At 33.0% G+C, this 11,410-nt stretch overlaps 1 protein-coding gene across 2 annotated transcripts; it reads left to right on the top strand.

Moving 5' to 3' along the window:
* The first annotated feature begins 6,545 nt into the window (after positions 1 to 6,545).
* Positions 6,546 to 11,410, top strand: LOC107878504 (probable receptor-like protein kinase At2g42960). 2 transcript variants are annotated; one of them, XM_016725522.2, is made up of 9 exons: positions 6,868 to 7,405; positions 7,858 to 8,573; positions 8,666 to 8,770; positions 8,915 to 9,037; positions 9,329 to 9,499; positions 9,602 to 9,731; positions 9,904 to 10,113; positions 10,848 to 10,937; positions 11,188 to 11,410. In XM_016725522.2, exons 2-9 carry the CDS (start codon positions 7,918 to 7,920, stop codon positions 11,206 to 11,208), a joined length of 1,506 nt encoding a protein of 501 aa, XP_016581008.1. In that variant the 5' UTR covers positions 6,868 to 7,405; positions 7,858 to 7,917; the 3' UTR covers positions 11,209 to 11,410. The 2 variants fall into 2 exon arrangements, with proteins under 2 accessions (XP_016581007.1, XP_016581008.1); XM_016725521.2 differs by having other exon boundaries at positions 6,546 to 7,405; positions 10,848 to 11,410.

Below are 11,410 nucleotides of genomic sequence, written 5' to 3'. Positions count from 1 at the left end.
CATAAATAAGGCTTCTAAAATGAAATCAAGAGGGTCAATTAAAACGAAATAGATGGATTAATAATTTATCTATTTCATTTCTGACTCTTATGCTAGAATATTTTGTTCTTTTAATCTTTCCATTTTAACAAGCCAAGAAAAAACTATCATTTTCTTTCATACTATCCTTATCGTTGATTACACACCCCCAAATTTAAGTTATTTCCCCAACCATCTCAAAAATTTAATAGACTGAGCTCAAGATAGTTAAAAAATTAGGCTAAATTTTAACTCGTTCAAGAATGACTCATTTTAAATCGATTGGAAGCATAGCGTAGTTTGATCGCAAACTTTAACCCACTTTTATGTCTTGACTAAATTACAAATGCCCAAATATTCATCATCATACTTAGTAGGGTCAGAATCTTGAGTTTTGGGTTTGAATCGAGTCTTCGCTCTTAGGTAAGAATTGAAATTCTTATTATGGTTGAAGTTAGGGTCAGGTGTTGGGCCTCGAACCTTGGGGTTGGGCCGGGTCTCGAGTCATGATCTTGTCTTGAGTTTTAGATCAGATTTCTTCTTTTTATTAAATCATTATCAAATTAAAAAAATAGTAGAAAAATTTTTATCAACCGAAAATTAAATTTTTTCGTAGTGGTTGAATATTTTGGTAGTAGTGATTTTTGTGTTAGTAAGATGATTTGTGATTTTTCTATAAGGAAAAATAGCTATGTAACATTGATCAAAAGAAAAGTCATAGCTATCTAACCACTAATTAAATTTATCCTAATGTTTCTATCACAATATGATATGAAAAGAATACTGGCCAGAGTGGTGGTTGTAGTTTTATAACATGTAATCCAATAAGAATATTCATGAATAACCAAACAAAAATAGCAAAACTCCAACCAACTCTTTTGGCACAAAGAGAAATATTTCTGAATATATATTCCATGGTGTTAAATTAACTATTATTAATGAGAGCTCTAGTGGAAAAGTGCTCAAACTTTATTCATGTGTCTCATTTTGTCAACATATAACCGTTACACGCCTCCTATTTTTTTAAGTGCTGTTTTTATATTATGCTCTTAATTTGTTCTTCTAATATTAATAATGCTTTTATTTACTGTCTGAGAATTTGTTTACACATTTTTCTAATCAATAGTTAATTAAGATCTATTAACTTTTAAAGGAAAAATCACAAGAAAGCAGCATTATTATGAGTGCAAGTTTCTTGTAGTATTAACTTTACAAACTAATACATTTTGAGGGGATCGATGATAAATATAAATATGTATTTGCCTCGGATGTTCATTGACAAATAATATGTTAGAAGGGATCGATGAAATATGTATTCACATCAGATGATTATATCAATGTAATTTAATTTATCATGATTAAATAATTTAGTATGATAAAAATAATATATATTAATTAATCATAATTAAGTGGTAGAAGTATGACGAGAAGCTTGAAGAGCACAACGTTGTTTATCTGAATTCTGTTACTGAAAATTTTGTGGGAATAATATCCACAACTTGTTTGATTTATGCAGTTTGTACCAATATGGATTGTGGTGGGATGATTGAGTTTCATTCATTACTAACTGAAAGTTTTGCGATCGAAAATAGCGGGAATAGAAACAGTTGTGTTTCCAACACAGCTCCTCAAAAATGAACCTTATAACGCAAAAATTTAAATTTGTAGGGTCCTATAGTAAATATTAAATCCGAAATAAAAACCAAAAGGAAAAAAGATATATGCAATTTGCATAGGGTTTCAATGTTAGATTCGTTCTCATTATTCAAAATTTTTAATTAAAGAAGGATTGTGTCACTGGCATTGCTTTTATCTTTGATGCTTCATTATCCAATTGCAAATCACAGTCAGAGGCAACTGACACTGACTAACTGAGAAAGCCCATTACTTGTTAATTACAGTATTTTATTTTATTATTAGTATTTTAACTAGTCACAAATTCTCATTAAACCAAGTGCAGATTTTTTGTTGTAAAAAGAGATCAGAAAGAACGAACTAGAATTTCAAGTTTGTCCGTCTGCTATAGAAAGTGTCATCACATGAGATTGGAGGTATAACTTATATTTCCTCCGTCCATTAATATTTTTTTTGTAATTATCTTGAACATATGTTAAAAGTAATATAAGTAATTTTGTTATATTATTCTTTGAATATAACAAATTTAATATCTTAAAAAAAAGTAGTAATAACTAATATTTGATGACAAAAACAATAATAAATTATCTTTAATTTTTTAATATAGTGAACAAATTTCATTGACCAGACGGAGTACTACTTTAATGAAAGAGGAATATAGTTGAATCACTTACAATACTTTTATATAAATAATAATGGATACCATGACAAAAGATAAATTAATTATTTTTGCATAATAAAATAAACAAATTTGATCCTCCACTCTTACGCCAATTCGTCCTTTGTGGGGATGAATTCGATCCCGCCATATATTTATTAGGGATCAAATAAGAATTTAATTAGCAAAGTAGATATGCCAACTCCTTAATTTTCTTTCATCTATCTCTAAGCTTCAATTAATTTGAATTAACATTTCATAAAATCTGTTAAATGGCAAAGTGCTTTTTATTTCTTTTTCTTCTTCCTTTTCTTTTATCTTTTATTAACGATGGTAATGCAAATACGTTCTTATGCGATTTGCTATACGGTATGTTATCAATTTGTTGATTCAATATACATATGAACAAATACGTTTTGGTAGTAAAATAATATGTTTATTACAGTCAACAATCATTATTTTAAAATATACCATCGATTAATGGTGAAACCAAGAAATTTGAAATATATTTGGTATCTCTTCTTTCAAAAGAAAAATCAAATATGCTGGATAAACAAAAATCTCTAATAACTAATACATATTTTTCGAGAGCGAAATATTTCATACTAATTTCTATTTATTGCATGTCTTGATCCACTATCATACGAATAGCTATTGTTATGCGAATTAGTAGGTATTCGCGAGATCAATCGTAATCTCGGTTGGTATGCAAGTTGTGACGTTATTATTAGTAGTATTATTATCGTTGTTGTTTTTATTATTATTATTATTATTATTATTATTATTATTATTATAAGTCAATCCACCCCAAAAATAAAAATTTAGAATTAGAAAAAGTGAAGAGTACTTCCACGTGCCATACATGTGGTGCACGTGCAAGGTTTTGTTATTGTGAAACAAGTATTAGGGCATCCTACTTTCCCATGTGAGATGCAATAGATTGGAGGGTTAAGGATTGAATATCATCCAATTCGGGTCAAAACTTTGGGCTTAAGAATGAAAACCCGAAAGTGGGCCCATAGATAAGTGGGCCCACATGTGCCAAACTTTAATTAGTTGTATAAACACATCCTACCACATTCACTTAATTAATCTAAGTTTAAAGTAGGAAAAGATAGATTTAGAAAGGATTTGTCTTAGACATAGTTTAATGAAAAAAGTTTATGCTTCAGATCAAAGCCTCTCTTTCTCCTCTAATAGTGCCTTTTTTTCTTTTTCTTTTCGTAGAGGCCGTTTAATTGGGAAATGAGTTATTCTGAAATTAATCATTTCGATATTAATTATTTTAGAATTAGTTATCACAATTTCAAGAAGGGACAAAAATACTACTACTACTACTATTTCTGGGTTGTCTAATCTCAGGATGAGTTGTCCATTCCATTTTATCCCAACCAAACACGAGATAAGCTTATCTTAAAATTAATCTCGAAATTAGTTATTTCTTATCTGTCCTACTAAATAACTCCTTAATCTTTTGTTGATATAATAGATAAAGTTATTGTCATGTGATCAAGAGATTACAACTTTATTCTCTAGAAATCATCTCTGATAGAAATATAAGGTAAAACTGTATACCATAAACCTTATAATTCAATCTTACCCTAAACTCCTACGTAATTAAAAATTTAATGCACTAAACTTTCTTTTTTCTTAATCTTTCTTCCCATGCCTAATGCCATAATCAATAATCATATTTAACAAAAATCTCATTTAAGCTTTTTCTCCCTCACCCCCTCTCCCCGCCGTGGATTGGGGCTACCCATATTTAAGGAATTGAATGCCTTGTTTTTGTTTTTGTTTTTTAAAAAAGAAAATTAACATTAATAGTTGTCCGTTCAAAATTAACTAGTTGATAAATAAGATATGGATATTTTATTTATAGGCAGTAAGTTTATTTGATTGAACGATTAACTATGTAACTTTTTATTTATTTTTTAGTCAGGAAAATGGGGTAAAGAATATGTATCTGCATGTAACTGTTTAAATGCATGACATGTTATTTATACACAATTTTTAATCATTTTAGTAGGTATAAGTTAGAGGCATGTGGAGGTCGTAGATTAGGGTAGAAAGTTAGTGTGAATCAGGGGTGGACTCATGTGTAGTTTTGGGGTGCTTCGACACCCACTAAATTCGACGTAGATTAAATATAATTATATAAGAAACAAAAAATAAATGGTATAATATATTAAAGAGCACCCAGAGAACAACATATGATTGGGTGCAGTGGTTTAAGGATGTGACTCCTATATACAGTTTTCCAGGTTTGAATCCCTAAAGCTATATACTATTTTTTATAATTTTTTTTGAGCACCCACAACTTTGAATTCCTGGATCCGCCACTGGTGTGAGTGTGTGGGTTGTAGCAAGGAGGTAGGAGAGCGCTTGTGTAACCGGGTTGGTAATCTTGGGCCTGTGTCCTTGAGTAGGAGCCTCTATTCCGGAGAGTTTGAGTGTGGTGAGTGTCTTTGATCTGGGAGTGTATTGTTACTACTAGGTGGATGTCGTCTTTCTTATGTCTTATATTGAATTGCTAGTATTTCACTTATTTTCGTATTTCTTTGTTATTTATTTTGTATTTTATGTTTATTATTTCGTATTTCGTCTATGTCACCTATCATGTTTCATGTTTCATTACGGCTTTGGTGTACCATTCTCTATCTTGAGTCAGGGGTCTATCGGAAACAGTTTCTCTACTTTTGCGGAGATAGTGGTATGAACTGCGTACATCTTATCCTCCCCAAACCTCAATTTGTGAGAATATATTGGGACTGTTGTTGTTGTAAGTTAGGATCATGAAATCAATTACTAATACTTGAGTTGCATTCCTTCGGACTCCATATAAATACCAAGTAGGAATAGTTACTTTTTTTTTTTTTTTTTTTTTGCAAATGGAGGATATTTTTTTTTTTCTAAAATAAATAGAGTATATATTTGTGCAGTCTTGGTGATGGTGGGGTGAGTGCTCTTTTTCTTATTTTATTTCTAAGTGTTGGGATTTACTATATTATTTTAGGGAATGGAAGATTAATCTATGTAATTTAATCGCATTAATTTACTAAGTTACCCCTGGTGAGCCGTTGCAAAAAATAATTTTAAATATATATGGCAGGTTTTAGTCAAAAGGAATAATACTCATGGCATCAAAATAATAAATCTGCATAAGTTTGACAAAATCGTTTTCATTCTTACAAAATACTGCTACCATAATATTATATATAAAATGACAGGAAAAAGATCTAGAAAGATTTTGAAATTGACTAGGGAATATAGTGGCAAAAATAGAAGTAGTTTCTCTATTGGAAAAAATAAATCACATCCATGAAAATTATTAAATCTAGTAAAATGATAGAGAAATATTCCAAAAAACCATACTAAAGAATCACATATAGAAGAACCAGTTTTATTTTTACATTATTGTGTTTTTGCAACTTTCAATATTTTTACCATTATTGTAAAAATGAGCTAGTTTTGGCCTTTTCTTTTTTCAAAATTTTAAGATGTTTTGAATAAGTTGTATTGAAATAAATTTTCTTGACCAAAAAACTAAAAGACTAATTTATTTTTCTTTTCCTTTTTGAATTTTCGAGTCACGATTTTAATATTAGCGATGAAGTCAAAAGTTCAGTTAACGTCATCTGTCGCGTCAGTATACACATGCATGATTACACGTGTATTAGTTTTATAACGCTTTTACTCACCGTAACCGATTGATTACACGTATTGTTATCGTATTAATCTAATCTTATTTTGTAACGGTATCCCGAAAGAAACAAAAAAGTTGGTCAATTTATCTCAAGACTCATTTTCATTTTCTTTTTTTTTTTTTTTATATTTGCTGTTAAAATTTTGCATTAATAACTTTAAAAGTGACCTAAGTAGTAGCTTACTAGCTTATGTAGGTTGCTTAAGTACAGTGTTTGCCAGCCAAGTTATGGGTGTAAAGTCGGTCAATTTTCCAATTTTAGTGAGTTTTTTTGCCTAAAAAATTCACTTTTTTTTTTCTTCATAGCATCAAATGTGAAAAGGTCAATTGTAATGTGCATGTATCATTATTAATAATGACAGAAAGAGAGTAGTAGTTTTTTAGACCAAAGGGCAATAGAGTAAAATGAATCTTGATTATTACATTAAGCCTTAATTAGAGATTTGGACTTGCCACTTTAACTTCTGTTGAGTTGACTCCCTTCCCCAAAAGAAAAAGTCCCCTTAACTTTTCCCTCTTTCACATTCACAATATGTTTTCCCTTTTTTTCTTTTCTAATCTTCTCACTATTCTATCATATTGATATAAATAATATTATAACTTACTTTGCATGTAGTTCTCAAACATAAAAATTATATAGCTTGAAAAACTATTTAAATCGACTCTCATAAAGCAAGACATAATAAGTAAAAATGATCTTTCTCAAACTTTATTTGTGAATAAATTATATTAAATATATTATTACTCCTATTATTTTTAATATAATGATATAAGAATTTGTTTAGGATGACAATGTATAAACTAAAACTTTTTATTTATTTTTTTGGTGCCATGGTTTTCACTTTTTTCATTTCATAAATTCTTTCCCATCCAACCCCATAAATGCATTTCTCTTCTATTCCTCTCATTTTTGCTTTTCCTTTACTATTCTCTTTTCCCTTCTCTCTTAGCACCACCCACCCCTATCAACAACCTCACCTCGTTACTCCCCTCACCCCCCCACCCCCAACCATAGATTTCCTCCATTGCTAACAAAGCTTCCACCTTTATACCTTTCTAAACTCTCCATTCTCTCCACATTCACATTACCCACCAACCATTTTTCTTTGGTTACAACACTTTGGTTTAACTTGTTTTTCCTTTACTTGGTCCATTTTAGCAACACCCTTCTTGTTGTTCTTTTGAACTGTGTAGTCATATTGCACTTGTTAGCATTTTCTTGGCTTTTGTGGGGTTCTTGGTTTTCACTTCTGCATTGGCTTATCTATGTGTTTTGATTCTCTTTTGGTTCAAAAAGAGGAACTTTTGTTGCTTCTTTGGGTTCTTAAAGAAGAAGATCAAGGGGGTTAAGTTAAGTTTGGTGGTTCTATAGATCACTTGGTGTAAAGGTAACAACTTTATTGGATTTTTTACATCTGGTTTATTTATATTGCTTCTGTATGAAGTTATACTTTTCTTGATTTTGTGCTTATTTTTAACAGATTTGAGAAAAAAACTAGTCTTTTTGGAATTATTGGTGGTTTTCTTATGGATTCTTGATTTGTTGTATCAGGAAGGGGAGGTGGAGTAGTGATTTTTATGGTTACTGTTGCAAATCTTAGTGCTATGTAGTTTATTGGAATAGTTGTATTGTATTGTGATGTCAGCTGTCACTAATTTAGTTGCTTTGTCAATGTCTAAACTCTAACTAATTGTACTTGAAAATTTAATACTTCTAAGTTAGACAAGACCAACTACTTTGTTTCATTAAAAGAAGTACTATTACAAGCCACAATTGTAGAAATGCTAATAGATATATGTTGTGTGTGATGTAATGTATACTGCTCTTTGTGGGATACAGGAGGCAATGGAGTAAATCTGAGTCTGACAGTTTGGTTTTGTTGTATCTGCTGTGCTGGAAATGTCTTCTGGAGAATTAAAAAGTGAATTGTCTAGGAAGACTTCATTTTTGGGTCTCAAACTATGGGTTTTAATGGGGTTATGTGTTGGTGTATTTATCGTTGGGATACTATGTATGTTGTCGATATGGGTAACGTGTAGGAGAAAAAATAGAAGAACGTTGGATGGGTATTCGCATTGCCAAATACCCCATGTTTCCAAGGATATTAAGGTGGATAGAGTTGGTGGTGCTGCGAATGTCCATGATCATCCTGAAAGTTTATTTCTTACCGTTAATGATAAATCAAATGAAACCACGTCGGAGAAGATGTTAGTCCATTTGGGTAGGAGCAAATCTAGTGATGCTGATAACATCAGCCAATGTAGCTCTATATATCATCACGAAAGGGGCTTTAGTTCACAGTCGGGAGAAGAGGGAAGTTCAGGAACAGTGAGGAAACAAACATCTTATGGAATTGCAATGCCTTCTCCTTTGATTGGCTTGCCAGAAATATCACAGCTCGGGTGGGGACACTGGTTTACGCTCAGAGATCTTGAACTTGCAACGAATCGTTTCTCTGCTGAGAACGTGCTTGGTGAAGGGGGATATGGTGTAGTCTATAAAGGAAGGTTGATCAATGGGACAGACGTCGCTGTGAAGAAGCTCCTAAATAATCTGTGAGTATGATTTTGATGTACTTTTACAGGTTCCCTGCTTTCATCTTCATGGATGATTGTTATTTATGATCTAATGATAAATTGCTTTGTAGTGGCCAAGCTGAGAAAGAATTTCGGGTTGAAGTAGAGGCAATTGGTCATGTTAGACACAAGAATCTAGTGCGTCTTCTTGGTTATTGCATTGAGGGTGTTCACAGGTATGTATTCTCTTTTTTCAGATCAAATTCGTGGCATTTCTGTAAGTGTGTGAAGTTTTCTGTGCTATGACTTTATTTTGCAATGTCAAAGAATCATTATTTCAATTTAGTTATACTTCCCTTTACTTTGTTTTTGCTGTAAAGGATGCTGGTTTATGAGTATGTCAATAATGGAAACTTGGAGCAGTGGCTGCATGGAGCGATGAGACATCATGGTACACTTACATGGGAAGCCCGTATGAAGGTTCTCCTTGGTACTGCAAAAGCGTAAGTTTCCTTGTGAAAAACCAATCGACAGTTTTAGTTTTGCTAGTTCACTTGACATTCCATTTTCCTTAATGGCTGTAGTGCAGACTCTTTTATTCATTTTAAGCTAAGCCATTGCCTTAATCTTTTTGGCAATTTTTTTTTATCCCTAGTAGTAATCATTTGGTGCTTATAGCCTTTGCATTTCTTAATATTTCTTAAGCACTTTCTATTATTTCTAATATCAACAGAAAAGAAATAAATGACAACTATATTTGTTAGACGGTAACGTGAAACTTGTTTCATTTGCAGGCTTGCTTACTTGCATGAAGCCATAGAACCTAAAGTAGTTCATCGAGATATTAAGTCTAGTAATATCTTGATTGATGACGAGTTCAACTCCAAGGTCTCTGATTTTGGATTGGCAAAACTCTTGGACTCAGGAGAGAGCCACATCACCACCAGAGTCATGGGCACATTTGGGTACGAACTTTTCTATCTGAAGATGTTCCATTTCTACCTTGGCACTTGTTTGAGGTCTTTCCATAATCAAATACTCAGATTTCTTTGACATTTGAATTCCAGATATGTGGCTCCAGAATATGCTAATACTGGATTGTTAAATGAGAAGAGCGATGTTTACAGTTTTGGTGTTCTAGTGCTAGAAGCAGTGACTGGTAGAGATCCTGTGGACTATAGCCGTCCTGCTAATGAGGTACCGAGAGTTAGTGATGTGATGCATATAAATGCAAAATTTCCTTACTAACTGCACTATGCTCCCTCCCTACATTGACCCAGGATTGAGTGCTTGCAGCACTATACTCGTTTCTTCAGGTTGTGGTTGCTCGTATTTATTAAAAGACATTTTTATGGTTCATGGTTGGCAGGTTAATCTTGTTGAATGGCTCAAAATGATGGTTGGAAATCGAAGGGCAGAGGAAGTTGTGGATCCTAACCTTGAAGTTAAGCCTAATACTCGTGCTTTGAAACGGGCACTTCTGGTTGCACTTAGATGCGTTGATCCTGACTCAGAAAAACGACCTAGAATGAGCCAAGTAGTTAGAATGCTTGAAACTGAAGAAGTTCCATATCGTGAGGTACAATCCATTCCTGACTTCCATATCTCCACTCCATATTCTATCCTTATTTCGTTGCTCTTCATTTTGGCTACAACTAGTGCGTCCTCTCAAACAACACTAACAAGACCCTTTGAATATCTTCAAGTTAAATATAGCATTCCAAACATTTCTTTAAGCCGGCGCTCTAGCTCTGCCCATCCAGGAAGGAGCAGTGCACTGTTTCTTTGTTAAATGAAAAGGAATATTGGTTAATGTGAAAGTTCTGTTTTTTTTAATAGTGAATAGTACTGCTCTTGTATTTGGTCCATGTGAACTGCTGACGTGACCTCAATAAGGTTGCATATTACCTCTTTCACTCTGCACTATGTCCAAATTTCATCTTTTTAATCACTAGTCCTAGGAACATTTGTTTAGTGCCAGTCTAGATGTTCAATACTTTAATATCCTGAAACAACAATACCTCAAGTCCAGCCAAGTTGAGGTCCGTGATATGAATCCCCACGGTCTATGTCACTCTTTAAAGGTCATTTTAAAACGTGTCGACTATATGAATACTTTCAGACCCATGGTGGGACATTGCATCCTGTCTTTTGGTTCTTCCGTGGGGTAGTCTTAGAAAGCGGTTCTTGATCAAGATTCCTTTTTTACTAATTGGAGTGACAGAAAGAGACGAATCTCTTCCACTTGCAATACGTTGCTGCGTATTTAACTATGAAATAGATTATAATAAACCATTGTTGATGTTTGTACAGGATCGACGAAACCGGAGAAGTAGAACAGCCAGCATGGAAATAGAATCAGTAAAGGAAAGTTGTAGCAGCTCAGCTGATGTGGAAAGCAAGGTAGGGAGAGCAGATAGCAGTACATCTGATACAATTCTTGGATAGGGACTCTGACACAGGCACATGACTCTAAAGTGGAATGTATAATTGCATTTTATAAGCCAGCCTCACTCCCCCCCCCCCCTCTACCCCCACCCCACCCCCCAATTTATATTTAAAAGCCTTTCAGTAACCCAATGAAGGATTTTTCCATGTTGGTTTTCTGGAAAGATTCCTCTGGATGACAGAATGATATTTGAATTTATGATAGGTTGGCCTACTTGGTATTTGAAGCATTGGCTCTTCATTCAGTGTTTAGTGTTGGCAGGTAGCTGCATGAAAATGAGGACTATTGCTATGTCATACTAGTAGAAAGAGAGAGAGAGAGAGAGAGAGAGAGAGTAGAGAGAGATTGTTCATGTACAGATATGTTTTGGGGATTATGTGTTACTCCTATTGTCCTATCTAAATACAATTTGATCATCATTCTTGTC

This window comes from Capsicum annuum, chromosome 7, assembly GCF_002878395.1.
Source record: "Capsicum annuum cultivar UCD-10X-F1 chromosome 7, UCD10Xv1.1, whole genome shotgun sequence".
Taxonomy (NCBI): domain Eukaryota; kingdom Viridiplantae; phylum Streptophyta; class Magnoliopsida; order Solanales; family Solanaceae; genus Capsicum; species Capsicum annuum.
This window is presented reverse-complemented; position numbering and strand designations above follow the sequence as displayed.